The sequence below is a fragment of the Tasmannia lanceolata genome, unplaced genomic scaffold (assembly GCF_043159265.1).
Source record: "Tasmannia lanceolata isolate RefF3 unplaced genomic scaffold, GAP_Taslan_0.1 ptg000006l, whole genome shotgun sequence".
Classification (NCBI taxonomy): Eukaryota; Viridiplantae; Streptophyta; class Magnoliopsida; order Canellales; family Winteraceae; genus Tasmannia; species Tasmannia lanceolata.
This window is the reverse complement of record NW_027518683.1, coordinates 28,530,434-28,545,988: the sequence shown is the minus strand read 5'-3', so window position 1 is coordinate 28,545,988 and position 15,555 is coordinate 28,530,434. Positions and strand designations below refer to the sequence as shown.

Here is a 15,555-nt window from a genome sequence, read left to right as displayed (position 1 = left end):
CATCAAACTCCTCCACCTCTTCAAAATATTTTGTTGGAGCAAGCACAAAGGCATCTTCAGAATGCACGAGGAAGCGAACACGAAATGAAGATGACTAGAAATTACTACCTTTTTGATGTACTTAAAATTTGAAAGATACATATGAAGATGGTTAAATTTTTTTTTTTTAATGTTCTTGAATTTTGAGAAACATATAAAGAAAATATTACATAAATCTCCCACGGCACTCCCAACCTTAGACTCTTCTCGACTTCCATACTTCCCCGTCCTCGCACGCGCTTTGTGCTTCTAAGCATTGAACATGTGTTGCAGAGGTTCAATATGGAAAATGCAAAACCAGTTAGCAATCCTTTGGTGCGCCACTTCAAACTGGGGAAGCACTTATACCCGTCCACTGGTGAGGAACGAGCAAGCACGTCTAACATCCCTTATGCTAGTGCCATTGGTTGTCTCATGTATGCAATGGTCTGTACGAGACCAGATATGGCTCATGTAGTGAGCGTAGTAAGTAGATACATGGCGAATCCAGGAAAAGAGCGTTGGAATGCAATGAAGTGGATTAAGCGGTACTTACGGGGCACTATGGATTTTGGCTTGGTGTATGGCATTTGCAAAAAATGAACACAGGTTGACCGGATATGTAGACTCAGACTATGCAGGATACTTGGATGAGAGGAGATCCACCACAGGCTATGTGTTCACACTAGCAGGCGAGCATATCTCGTGGAAGGCTTCTCTTCAGTCGACGATCGCCTTGTCTATGACAAAGGCAGAATATATGGCAGCTTGTGAGGCTACCAAAGAGGCTACCTGGATGGCTGGATTGGTTCGTGATATGGGGCTAAGCAAGAAGAAGTCTAGTCGCACTGACAGTCAAAGTGCCGTACATTTGGCGAAGAATCAAGTATATAATGCCAGGATGAAACATATAGATGTGAGACATCATAAGATAAGATAAGGGGTGGCAGATAGAAGCATCAACTTGAAGAAAATACACGCAGATGACAATGCAGCAAATATCTTGATAAAGCCAGTTACAATGACCAAGTTCAAGCATTGCTTGGACATGGCTAATATCAGCCGTTGTTGATGCTTGGCGAGGCACCCCATGGAGTGGGGTGGGCACCTCATGTGCATGAGGTTTAGAGCTGTGTTTCTGAGAGCACACAAAAGAGTATGATCTTCAGGTGGTTGCAGAATTCAAGCCAAGTGGAGATGGTTGTGTAAATCTCTTGTATTCCGGCATTATACAGGACCCTGACAGACTAATGTGCGCGACACACACACATGGTCGAGCTACACAGTTAGATCGCGGGGTGTCGAGGGCAGCACGCCCTGTCCGGGGTTTTCGGGGTACCGCCTCAGAAGGAAAATTTAATTTTCAGATTTCCTCTAAAGCGTATTTCAGTAAATTTGTTCATGCAGTGGCATTGATATATAAGCCACTTGCTAGGGTTACGGTTTTGAGTTTTCCTTTGTGTTTCTTGGTCAAGAAGAAGAGAGTTTGTAACCTTAGAACGAAATAGTGAAAAACTTCCCCATGGACGTAGGCACTGCCGAACCATGTAAATCCTCTGTTTCTTGTGTGATTGTGTTCATCGTTTCTTCACGTTTTTTGCCGCACATCGTGTTCGATCCATATTCGAGAAGTTATTTCTCAGTTTTTCTACATGATAGTTCTTCTCCTTTCACCTTGATGTTGTGTGAAAAAATATCTATTTTTGTCAACATCATTTTTACTACTTTACCCTTGTCCTCTGCTTCAACTTGATTTTTTCTTCAATGCATATTCATTTTAGCTTTTCCTTGAGTGATTGTCTCCTGTGTTGGCCCTTGGAGGCCAAATCAAAGCGTGGATCATAAATGATCTAGAAGATCGACGGACATGATGGATTATATGAATCCACTCATTCAGAGAAAGATTGGTCGCTGTCCAAAGCATAAGAGCTAACTTGCAAGAATGAGCATGATGAAATGATAGAAAAAAGAATAAAATAACGTCAGCTCAAGGCCCATTCTGTTGTGTCAGAAAAATAATGCCTTGACACCTGCATAATTCCTTTACTATTTGCTTGTCAGTCTTAGATATAAATGGCACACTCACACACACACACATATATTCTGTTACTGTTTGCTTGTCGGTCTAGTGTTTGAGTGTATTGCTTGCTGGTCCTCTGCAAGACTGACACCTGTCAATAGGCCGTCCTTGAAGGTGTGATAAGTCTGCAGATTGTAGTTTATAGAAGGGGCCGGTCGATCCTTATGTTCGACACAAGAAAAACTAACTGGTAGTAAAATTCTTCGGTGTTATGCTTGCTATTACTTGAAGGTGTGATAAGTCCGCACATTTTAGTTTATAAAAGGGGGTGGTCGACCCTTATGTTCGACACAAGAAAAACTAGTCGGAGCTGCAATACAAATCTTAGGTGTTCTGCTTGCTATTCCATTTGTGTGCTAGCCTTGTGTTTTAACTTTTAAGTTTCTCCATCATAGACCCATGGGGCATAGGAATGTTTCCTCGCTATAAGGTCAAAAGGTTCAAGGAAATCAATTGAGTTTTCTAAGGAGTTTGGCAAAGAAAAGAATGGAATCCCCTTGGTAAGAGCATCTAATTAACGCTATATTTTTTGAATGATATCTAGTCAACGTTATTATTATGCTCATTATTTTATTGTCGTTATAACTACCCTATAATCTTACTAGTTGCTTGCATGGTTTGAAATTTCGCCAGGACCGACACCGAAAGTACATGAATCCGAAATTTCCATCGAAAATTTTAAAAAAATTCCACCGAAAGTTTAAAAAAAATTCACCACAATTTAAGATTTCCACTGAAATTGCCAAAATTTCGGCTGAAATGTTGTAAAATACTGAAATTGTTTGTCAAAATTTTACATGATTTCGGCTGAAACCGAAAAATTTCAGTTTTGGTGTCGACCGGAACCGACATTTAAAACCTTATTTGCTTGTCGGTCTTATGCGAGAGTACCACCCGTCAAGTCCGGCATATTGACATTGACAGGTGTTACTCTCGCATCGGACTGACAAGCAAATAAGGTTTTAAATAAGAAAAGCTAGCTGGATCTACAATAAAATCCTTCGGTGTTCTGCTTTCTATTCCATTTGATTCTTAGCATGCTGTGTTGTAACTCTTGCCGTATCCTAGTGAGGCATAGGAAGGTTCGGTCTTCGTAAGGTCAAAAGTTTTGAGGAAATCAACCGAGTTCTCCAAGGACTTCAGCAAACAAAAGGATGGAATCCCAACTGTAAAACCTCTAGTTAACTTTATTGTTTTGCTCATTATTATATTGTCACTATATCTACCTAATCAAGGATATAATCTAAGGTTAGAGCATAATCCTATCAGCATGCATCCGGGGTAAAATTCCCTCTATCCGGGATTATAAACCCTTCTACCTATTATAATGTATAAACTCATCTATCTATTCGTGGTTATTTTCTATACCTAGTATTAGAGCCTGGTATCATAAGGACTAGTCTTGTTGCCTGGAGTTTTTCTTTACCTTGGAGTTTTTCTCTAAGGTGGTCAGACAGATCTTCTAACTGGACCTTATCAGAGCAACTTTCTTCAGATTGGTCTGTCATCATGAAGATTGTTCCTTAGTTAGTGTCCGCACTATCTCCATTATTGTCTGAGGTGTCTTCTTCCTCTGTCGAAGATGATGAGGGATGTACTACTATAGAAAGAACCCAATCAATGCCTGTACAAGTACCAATACTAAACTAGAAAAAACTGCCTAAGTATACAGGGAAATATACTTATGTCCACATTAAAGCCCTACAAGTAGTAATATGTTATCTTTCCAGAAAAGGAATAGACGTCTGCACAGTAAATAATAGGCACAATGACTTTCAAGATACCCTAAATAACAGACAACAAAATAAAGCAACCTATATAATGGCATGGTTTTAAATTTCGGCCGAAACGTTTCGTTTCGGCGGAAACCGAAACGAAATTCACTGTAAGACGGAAAAGTACCAAACTTCGCCGAAACGTTTCGTTTCGGTAAAATTTCGGAAATTTCGGTGAAACGTTTCGGTGAAGTACAAAATTTCGGTGAAATTTTTACAAGATTTCGTCCGAAATTTCGTACCGAAACCGAAACCGAGATTTAAAACCTTGTATAATGGGCCGATATGGTTTTTAGAAAAACTAAATTTTGTGGTTAGTGTAAATTATATACACCTATCTAAAGAACTTGCCCTATGGATTCAAACCCAAGGATTAAGCGTGCTATCTGATTCCAAAACTTGGTCATCCATCATCGAACCATTTGTAGATTAGTAACACAACCAATCCTATGCTTAAGGAATATTTCTAAGTCAGCTATGTGAAATACCCTCAACAATAGATAGGAAGTTTGAACCAAGGACTATCTAGATAAGCCCACTTAAGGTACCAAAGCAATGTGTAGTTGAGAATCTGCGTTGCATTGATTCTTTGCCCCACATATACCGAATCCGTGTATATTAGTATCCTAAAATTAGATTTAATAGTAATTAGTTTTGGAAAGTCTAGGAATAGAAGTTGCTTAGTAGCAAGAGTCAATTTCTAATTTTTGTGGATTATCTTTGTATATATTGTTGGCCTCTTGACCATGATTTCAACATGAATGAATGAATAAAGATTTTGAAACTTTGGCTATTGCGTAAGTGAGACTTCCATTGCCTTTGTACATGGGTGTGATGCTCACGATCCCACCATTGGTGTGATTCCTTTGGCTAGTTAGTGGTGTGATCCCCTAAAATATCCAATTGTAGGTGTGATGCCTTTATCACCTTTGCTTTCCCTTGTCTTTTCATTCATTTGTTTCTTCTCCTTCTTGACCTTTTCTATTCTCCGATATCTGTGGGATGTTTAAATCTATTATCAGTTTCAATTGATTGTCCATATCTGCAGATGCAACAGTCAAATCAAGTCGAGATTAGGAGGGTTTTCTATTCGTATCATGGGAATAAAATCTCAAATTTTCAGTCCAATCTGATCCTTGGATTCCAATCTGAATTGGATAACATGCCAAAATTAATATTGGCACCTCTCTAAAAATCCAAACTGGTGCTTCATCTTCATCATCATTGACCCCTTTACACACGTTCCACTTGATTCTCACTTAAACCCCTATTTCTCTTGTTTTGTTGCTAGCTTCTGCCTCTCCCACTAGTTCTGTCTTGCATCAGTTGATGTTAGAGAAAAAGCCTGGGGTTCAACATGTTACAGTAGGATTTTTACTGAGAGAATGACATCAATTCAAAGAAGTGAAACTTTGTTTCTGTTTCGACGATAACTATGAGTGTTTGTTTCTAGAGAAGTATGACTCTTTTCAAGCTTGGTGGCATGAATATTTCGATAAGCTTTCTAGATTTGTGAGATGCTCTTCTAGTTGGGATTTAACTTGAGTTAAATTACGACATGGATGCAAGACAACACGATCTCTAGAGGACGGAAGAACCATTATGTCGTGGCTACGTGAAAGATGGACCGGATTCTTCACTTAATAGTTCTTTAGAATGAGCTCCATCAACAGTCTTTTTTCAATTAGGGCAAAATGATAGGGACCATCCCCGACCAAAGACAAGCAAGGAATTCATCCCCAGAAGCATCAGAAAGATTTAGATGGAAGTGGGGTCCATCAAGAATTGACCTCAATTCAATTCTCTCGAAAATTGCCATGGAGGGGTATTTTGGTTCTTTGGGCAGTTGACTTTGGTTGAAATGGTCCACATGGGTATTTAACATTTAAGTTATTTTATTGGGGGTCAAAGTTTCATATTTGGGAACCTAGTTTTTTTTTAGAAATTTAAAGTGAGATTTGGTTAGTTTCTTAATTATATTTAGAGTCTTTAGAATGTCTTGGTAGACTCTTTTATTTCTATATTAATAAAGTCAATGTTACGTTCTAAAGATGTTAGTGTCCTAAAATTTGATTAGAAGGTTTTAGAAAGTTTAGGAATATAAGTTGCTTAACAACAAGAGTCCATTTCTAATTTTCGTGGGATTATCTCTCTATAAATTGTAGGCCGATTAGCCATTATTTGAGCATAGATGAATGAATAAAGACTTTGCAGCTTTGGCTCTTGTGTGGATGTGACTTCCATTGCGTTCAGATGTGGGTGTGATGCTTACGATCTAACCATTGGTGTGATGCCTTCGGTGCCATTGATGTCCTTTGGCTAGTTAGTGATATGATGATGTCCTAATATATCTGATCTTGTGATGCCTTTGGAATGATAGTGGTGAGATGTCCAATCCTTTATTTTCATAGGATTTATCTTTGTTTTTTTTAGTGGCGCCTTTCATTTCTTTCTTCTTCCTCTTCTATTGCACTTGAGTTTCTACTCTGAAAATTGTGGGCTGTTTAAATCTGCTATCAATTTCATTTGATTGCCCATCTCTTCAGATCCAATAGTCAGATTGAGCCGAGATTTGGAGAGTTTTCTATTCTCTATCTTGGGAGGTAAATCTCAAATTTTCATTCCAATCTGAATTTGGTAACAGCCCAAAATTGTTATTGGTACCCATCCAAAAATCCAAAACACTGCTTGTCATTGTCATCGTCGATCACTTTAGATGGGCTCCAACTGATGCTCACTTAAACCTCTATTTCTTGCGTTTCTTGCTATCTGTGCCTCTCCAACTAGACTTGGCATGCATCAACAAGTCACTTTCAGGCAGAAATAGTAACTTGAGCGACTTTCTAAACCCATCCAAATGACTTCTAAATATCCTTCATCATAATATTTAATTATTAAAAACAATCTGAGTGATTACTTTCGGAAGTTTCTGACATGGGTGAACCCCAATACTGACATCTGTAGTATTCCTGCACTCATGGTTTAAAATTTTGGTTTCGGTACCGGTTTCGGACACCTGAAATTTCGAAATTCGTCAAAATTTGGTAATAATTAAAACAGTCTATTTCATTCATTTCGAAACCGAAATTTTGTAACATTTCTTTCTTTTTTTTTAAAAAAAAATTGCATTTTCTCAAAATTTCAGACCGAAATTCTTGAAATTCCGAAATTTGGTGAAGGCTGAAAGTCAAAATTTCGCCAAATTTTGGTTTCGGTCCCCACCGAAATTTCGGATTTCGGTCGAAATTTAAAACCATGCCTGCACTGACATCATGCATTGTGATGTCATAAAAAAGTCCCTTTCAGGCATACTTTCTCAGCTCCACCTCTTCTTCTGATATATGTTCATTAGTCATTGGGCAATGTTCAGATTGAGTATTTTTGTCAGATTGCTTCTATTTTTTTGTTTTCCATGGGCATAGAAGCACATTGAGGTGGATTATCTTGTCATCTGAGAGGAGTTACTACATGTGTGATTTCACAATACCAGTTTGATGAAGTAAAGTATTAAATCCTATTTTTTTTAATGGAAAGTATTAAATCCTATTTTATTTAAATTTGAATGGATAGAATTTTTACAATTAAAATCAAGCGTTGGACATGGCTTAAGCACCCAATTCGAAGTGTGTGATTAACATAGCTTAAAGCATGTAGTGGTAGTATATTCACGACAAGTTCTCTTGAATGGTCTTTTTGTAATATAGTGACCAGGAACTTGTTTTCAGAGGGCGAGCCTTGGCGCAACGGTAAGGTTGCTCCATTGTGACCTGGTGGTCACGGGTTCGAGTCACGGAAACAGCCTCTCTGCAAAGCAGGGGTATGGCTGTGTACATCTAGCCCTCCCCAGACCCCGCAATGGCGGGAGCCTCGTGCACTGGGCCGCCCTTTTAGTGACCAGGAACATGTTTTCGTTAGACTTGTTTCTAGATTAACAGTCATACCTTCAGTTTGTCAAAAGACCAAATATCACTTTCTGCATTGGCTAAAATATGGTGGCTGTAGTGAACTGTAATTCTCATTGTTCACATTTGTAAACACAACATCCTTTTCCAGTGCTCATTCTCCATATAATCTTATCTTATTTATTCAATGCCTTGTTATCTGAAACATTTATTGATGCAGGATGTTACAGTCATTTTCAGGCGAAGGGGAGGGGATGATCTGGTCCAAAGCCACATTCAATGGGCGAGAACTGTCCGCTCTGCCCCAGATGTAATCGAGATGACCTTCTTCCCCATCACCTCTCTCGTTGATGGCATCCCTGGGAATAACCATCTCACACGTGCAATTGAACTCTATCTTGAATGTAAGAAATCACAGCCCACATGCATGTGTGTCGGTGCCAATTCATCCTTCAGGTTTTTGACATGAATACTATAAAACAATTTCCTTCTCAATGTGAAGTTGAGTTTTCTTTTGGATTATTCCACAGACAAGCCTCCACTTGAGGAGCTGAGATATTTTCTAGAGTTTCAACTTCCTCTGATATGGGCACCTGTTCAAGATAAAATTCTGGGACATCAAAAAAAGGAACCAGTTTGCCCCTGGTTGCAATTCAGTATAATGGGACAAAAGCTTTATGTCAGCCAAGAGCAGGTAAGCTTTTAACACAGCAATTTTATTTATAAAGTGACCATTAAACTCTTCTGCTGATACTCCGGCTTGATAGTATTTGCCAAACTCCAACTCCAACTGGGAAACCGTCCAATTATTTTTACTCAGAAGGGATTTACAAGGTCTTCTATTATATCCACATGTTTCTTGGTTTAGTGACATTTTGAAATTGGTTGCACAGCTGATTTTCAATTTAAACTGTTTTACCCATATGATATACTGTTCTTGTTTTATTTTATTACGTGGCCAAGGAAGGTATCACTTCGGTGATGGAGTGGCTAAAGCATTCTTGTTTGATTAAGAAAGCATAGATACACTTCATTTGTTGAAAGACAACAGTCAATGAAATTTTCCAAGATCGTAGTGTAGCTATAAGGAGTTCATTGAGACATGTACATGTGCCAGAAATTGCTAAATTAGCCATATCAGTAGAAGAATAGGTTCAGTATCTGTATCTTTTACACCCTGTTGGTTTTTGAATTTTGAGAATCGATTCTGGGTCCAAAGCCTATTATTGGAAACAAAATTAACTACAATTTTGAGTCAAATAATCAGTTATGCACTCAAAATCAATTATCAAAATCTAAAACGAACTGGGCTAGTGTGCCTTTCTGATTCCACTGCGTGGTATTCATCTTTTAAGTCTTCAGGAATTACAGACAACCATTGCATGCTATTTTTATGTCCTTTGGACAACTAATACCTGTTAAAACTTGAATGGAAAAGCTAAATTGCTTGAGAATTTTGTTTTAAATCAGCCATGGAAACAGAACTTTTGCATTTTGAGACGAGCAAAATACACAAGTGTTCAATCAGATTGAAGTGTTATAGTAACATGGCTTAAACCTTTTTTTTTTGTTGAAATGGCATAAATATATTAGATTAGAACGGAACCGAGATGGTCCAATTACAAAGAAGCAAATAAAAATAGAGGAAACAAATAGAAAAACAATATATCTCAAGGCGGAAGATCGTCAAACCACTCCAAGTACTGCCTATTCACACTAGACTTTGCCAAAGCATCTGCTTCTTCATTAGCTGTTCTTCGGATATGGAGAAAGGAGATCGATGAATTAGCCACCCAGTCAGCAATTTCATAAAAAAAACTAAGAAATCTCCAAGGAGGAGCTAGACCCGCAAATCTAACAACATTTGACGAGTCCCCTTCCATTATCACCTTATCAAGCAAAGTTCTTTCCACATGAAGAATACCGTAGTAAACTGCTTTCACTTCAGCCTCCGAAGAATCAGATATTCCATTTGGACCAGAAAAGGCCCATTTCACAGCACCATCATGATCTCTCAACAGCCCTCCAAAACCTGAGGCATCAGGGTTCCCAAAGGATGCCCCATCCACATTTAACTTACAGAATCCCTCAGGAGGCTGAGCCCATTTTTGAACAACCTTGGACCTACACACCCCTTCCTTACAGATTGTTTCCCACCTCTCCCATAAATCATAGGCTGACACGAATCTAAACAATGAGGTACTCTTAGCCCATTGAATAGAAAGAGCAATGATTTTCTGGAAAATGGAGAAAGCAGAACTGGCTTTTCCTTCAAATACTCTTCCATTTCTTTCCTTCCAAACTGACCACCAAAGAGCTAGAAGGCAAATTTTCCATAATGTCTTTCCTTTCTTCTTCCAAGGAACAAAGTCCCAGCTTTCCAATTGAAGGGGAATCGACTGAGGAAAGACCCAATTAATGCCAAACCTTGCCAAAATTAAACCCCATATTTGCCTTACTATTTTACAATGGAGGAACAAATGGTCTATAGATTCACCGTCCTCTAAGCAGAGAGGGCAATGATCAATAAGGACGAGACCTCTTTTCCTCAAGAACTCGATAGTTTGAATTCGCCCACTGCAAACAGACCAGCCAAAGGTCACTCTGGGGGGGCACTGAAAGGACCATACCTTAGCCACCCAAGAATCTTCCCCCTCCGGAGCCAGCTTAGAGTAAGCCGATTTGACAGAGAAAAAACCGGAAGAGTTCTACATCCAAATCCTTTTGTCCTCACCTGACTTCTTTATATAGCACTTCTCAATGATCTGAAACAATGCAGAGAGAGCCTCTAATTCTCTGTCAAAAAAGTTTCTTCTGAATTTCGGGCACCAAACCACTTTGTTATCCACCCTTTCAAACCACTTTGTTATCCACCCTTTCAAAGCACTCACCCACCATAGCATCCTTATCCGCAGCAACCCTCATTAACTCCGGGAAAAGGATCTCCAAAGCTTCATTTGCACACCAGACAACTCTCCAAAATTTGATACAATTACCAGAATATACTTTAAATCGGCAACCCTTTCTAAACTCGGATCTTAGTTTCAAAATATCCCTCCAAATAGTCAGGCCTTTTCTTTCATAGATATCATCCGATTCCCAAGTGCCACTAAGAACCCCGTACTTACTTCCTATAACTCTAGCCCACAAAGCCGAGCGCTCCTCCCCAAAGCGCCAAAGCCATTTGCTCAACAAAGCTGCATTGAAGCCTTTAATTCTCCTAATGCCCAGACCACCCTTCCTGATTGGTACACAAACCTTCTCCCAATTAGTCAAAGGAATGCCCCTCTTCTCACTCGAACCCCTCCACAGGAATCTTCTTTGAATCTTTTCAATCCTCAATTCAACACTAACTGGACATTTAAAGAGAGAAAATATACAGGGAGATTTGCCAGAACCGCCTTTATTAGAGTCATTCTGCCTCCTTTGGACACTAGTCTTCTCTTCCAGGAATCCAATCTTTTTTCAAGCCTTGCTACAATAGGTTCCCACAAAATCTTACTTGGTCTTCCTACTCCTAAAGGCAAACCCAGGTAAGAAGAAGGAAGAGATTCTACTTTGCAACCCAAGGATGCAGCGCACTCTCCTGCATCAGCTGAAGACATGTTGAGAGCGAATAAACTTGATTTTGAAAAGTTAGACCTCTGACCTGTAATCAGCTCATAGCATCTGAGGGTTGCTTTAAGATTCTTAACTTGAGCAAAGTCCGGCTCACAAAAAATCAACGTATCATCAGCGAATTGAAGGATCGACACCTCTACCTTATTTCTTCCAATTCTGAAACCTTCAATCAAACCCTTTTCACAGCTTTTTTGAACTAACTTGCTAAGAGTTTCTGCCATGATCACAAAAAGAAAGGGAGACAAAGGATCACCTTGTCTCAATCCTCTAGACGATTGAAAAAAACCTTTAGACGTACCGTTGATCAATATAGAAAACCTGGCAGAAGAAACACAGCGACGAATCCAACCTCTCCAAACATTCCCAAAACCCATTATGTCAAGAAGATAGTCCAAACAATTCCACTCAACCCTGTCAAAGGCCTTCTCCATATCTAATTTACAGACCACCCCTTTTTCTCCATTTCTGCGATAGTAGTCAATGGCTTCATTGGCAACGAGGGAACAATCCAAGATCTGCCTCTTGTCACCACAATTTTATTCCTCCTCCTCCTGGCACTAGCTATAGCATGAAAATATGCTGTGTTCTTGTCCCCTTCAGCCAACCATCTTACTCTGGACTTTTGTTTCCAGGAGATTTCCTCATGCAACAAAATGGTCTGATATTCTTGCTTGATTTTGCCCAACTCTTCACGCTCCTCAATCCCCCCCAGACCGCTATCTTCTAACGCAACCAGCTCAGATAATCTAGAATCCAACCCTTTTTTCTTAGCAAGCACCTGTTCTTTCTGAACTTTAGCCCACTCCCTCACCTTATTCTTCACAAACCTTAATTTCTTTCCAATAACTACATCAGCTAGCCCGTCAAAGGAACGCAATCCCCACCATTCACCCAGAGTTTCCTCCATTTTTGGAATTTCTAACCATGCTATGTCAAATCTGAAAGGGCTGGGGCCCCAAAACTCCCAACTAGGGTCAAGTAAAATGGGGCAATGGTCCGAAACTGAATGGAGTAGAGCCTTTTGAAAAACGTCCGGGACCATCTCCATCCACTCCGAAGAAATAAAAAATCTATCAATCCGACTTCTACTTTCGCCTCTTGCCCAAGTGAAAGCTCTTCCAGACATAGGGAGATCAATTAATTCATTCTCTGCAATAAAGTCAATAAAAAGTTGCATGTTTTGGGATACTCTGGAACACCCAATCCTCTCCTCCACAGCCCTGATTTCATTGAAGTCCCCTCCCACACACCAGGGAAACTGACAGAAGTTTCGCACCCTTCCTAATTCTTCCTAAAATTCCAACTTAGCCTCCCTAGAACACGGCCCATAGACTCCAGAATAGAGCCAATGAGAGCCATCGTCTAACTTATTAAAAGCCACACAGAGAGAAAAGTTACCCTTCCACACATTCACCAGCTTCCAGGCGCTACCATTCCAGGCCACTAATATACCACCAGAAGCCCCTTGAGAAGGAATAAAATCAAAATCCCACTCCTCCCTAAAACCCAAACCCCTAAAGACCCCTCTAGAAATCAATTCCAGTTTGGTTTCTTGCAGACACATCAGATCCGGCTTAGAACTATTAATCAACTCCTTTACTTGCTTCCCCTGTGACCCCTGTGACCCTAACCCATTAGAATTCCATGATACTATCTTCATTGGACGGAAGGCTTAGGCGAACTCCTCCCCTTACGACCCCCAGTGACCCTTCCTCCCACCTCACAACAATGCCAATCCTCATTCGACCCTCCGTCATAGTTAATCCCTGATTCTAATCTTCTCAACTCCCTTTCCTTCTTTTTGGCTGATTCCGCTGCTCTCCTGGCAGCCTCAACAACTTCTAAATCCTTTACTTCTGCGGCCCTAATTTGAGCCTTCAAATTTTCCTCCCCTCGAGAAGCCACCACACCCAAACTGCTGAAAACCCCATAAGTATGATTGACAGATTCATCCAGGCCCCAAAGGCTTGAAGGCTTACTCCCCTCCTCTTTCCAGAGCTCCCTACCGCACCTCTTACTAACCCCAGAGACAAGGCTTAGAGGTCTTGACAATCTGCCTTCCTGGTCACACACTCTAACACTTTTGGCCCGCCCCTCCCTACTACTGAGGAAACCCAAAAAATCTGCTAGGGCATTGACGGTCCTAGAAATATCCTCCAATGATACTCTCATCAAATTATCAACAGAGATTATCATAATTGGGCCATCTTTTACGGCTTTCACAGAGAAAGTGCACATACTACTCTTTTTATGCCTTGACCTGGCCTGGATAAGAGCCTCCGCACAGAGAGGCAAATGACCAGGCTCACCATCCCGAGCATCACCACCCCCGATTGGATCAAACCCTCTAAAAGAATTCTCCCCCCCTCCCTCTCTGTCTTCCTCAACAACTGGGCTCCAATTAGGATTAAGATCCTCTTCCTCATAGGTCAAGTTTAAAGCAATTCCAGTAACTCTTCTACTCCATTTCTTTATGGCCGCAGAGCTTCTCCCCCTATAAGGCTCAGCAGCCTCTTCTCTAGCCTCCATCTGAGAAACAGAACCAGTCAAAGGGAGGGGGTAACAATTCCAAGATCTAGCGTTGACAAGGCTTAAGAGCTGATCAGAATTTGCATTTGAGGACCCACTAGCTTGAAGTTGTTGAAGGACCGGATGAAAATCATATCCGTCGGATGCTAAGCTGATTTCTTCAATTTGGTCATTAGAAGCCTCACTCGAGTCCGAGGCCCAGTGGTTACACAACCCCACTGGACTCCTAACTGGAGAGGGCCAAGCCCACATTGGATTAAGGAGGCCCACCAACTGAGAATCCGAGGGACAATCATCAAAAGACGAAAAATATCTATCCATTACTGATGTAGGGTCCACCACCATCTCCTCGATAGGACAGCCTCCATGCAAACTACGCCACCTGTATCCACAGGGGGACCCACAGTTTTGAAATTCAAAAAGACTGCTAGGTGGTAGATTGCTATCATGATCCCTTTGATGCGCATGATAGCAGCCACCACTAACATGCACCTCCTCCTCATCTTCTCCGTCGCCCTCAGGAACGAGCGCAGAGCCACCGTTTTCCACACCAACCGCCATTAATTCTTTCCACACCAACATGGCTTAAACCTTTTCCCTTTCTTTGTCCAAATCCTGATTTTTAAGGCAAATGCAGGTATCTGTCAGAAGGAAGCCTGTGATAGGCTTAAGATTATGCCTAGAAGGAGAAAAGCAGAACCGACTCAGTATTCAGCTTCAACATTTGGCCTCTCTTCCGAAGATCCTTCTCCCATATTGGGACACTCACATGGCGATCGGGGCACCCAAGTGGCAGGGACCTGAGGAGCAAGATAGCCGATGGTTTGAACCGGTGAAGTGGAAGAATTTCTCCCACATTAGCACGACTCCAATCGAGAACAATGAAACCTACATAGGGGACCTTTCCGGAGTGTCAATTGTTACTGGTGCCCAGCTCGGAGTTTGGGACTTTGGATCAAGAAACGTCTTATATATGAAACTTTTGTATTCTAAGTTACCTGGCTGCACCATACGAAGATCCTTGTGGGACCATAGCCCAACTATTTCGAGCGACAAGTTGAAGAGACCAGGCGCTGGAAACACCATTAACTCTGGTGACTCGAGTTCTGGTTCGAAAGATGTAATGGGCAAGCTGGCAAAGCTAGTCGATACATCTGAGATGTGTAAGGGGCCACAGGATAGCCCGGGGCATTGGTTGGTCACGGGTGGAAAGCTTGGAGTGGAGAAAGGGAGGATTGTTTTGAGAGTGAAATATTCATTACTTAACTACTGAGTTTTCCTGATGTGCTTGTTTCGGAATGTGATGTATTTGTAGTTTTTGTACTTACTGGCCGATAGGGGATTGTATTCCTCACAATGGGTTGTTGTTCATAACTGGCTAAGCGAGATTAGTATATAATCAAATGGTTTTTGTTCATGTCATCCATCTGATTAATCTTCAGTTATGGGGATGAAGTTCCATGGTCACTGGGAATGCTAAGTCCACAGAGATGAAAGCCTTGCAAGTAAGGATCACTGTCAAAGCTGTGTTGCAATCACCAGATTCTTCAAGATCTGCAAGTCCATTAGATGATTATTTTTCTTCTTAGAAAAAGATAAGAAACCTCTCCAGGTTTAAGTTTTTGGGGCA

The 15,555-nt window shown here is 40.7% G+C and overlaps 1 protein-coding gene across 1 annotated transcript in view; it reads left to right on the top strand.

Moving 5' to 3' along the window:
- Positions 1–15,347, top strand: part of LOC143880206 (MACPF domain-containing protein CAD1-like) — a 29,449-nt gene extending 14,102 nt beyond the window's left edge. The window contains exons 5-7 of the mRNA XM_077383018.1: positions 7,996–8,179; positions 8,306–8,469; positions 14,563–15,347. Coding sequence (XP_077239133.1) covers positions 7,996–8,179; positions 8,306–8,469; positions 14,563–15,198 — 984 coding nt within the window. The 3' untranslated portion in view covers positions 15,199–15,347. The remainder of the gene's footprint in view (positions 1–7,995; positions 8,180–8,305; positions 8,470–14,562) is intronic.
- Positions 15,348–15,555: the final 208 nt, after the last annotated feature.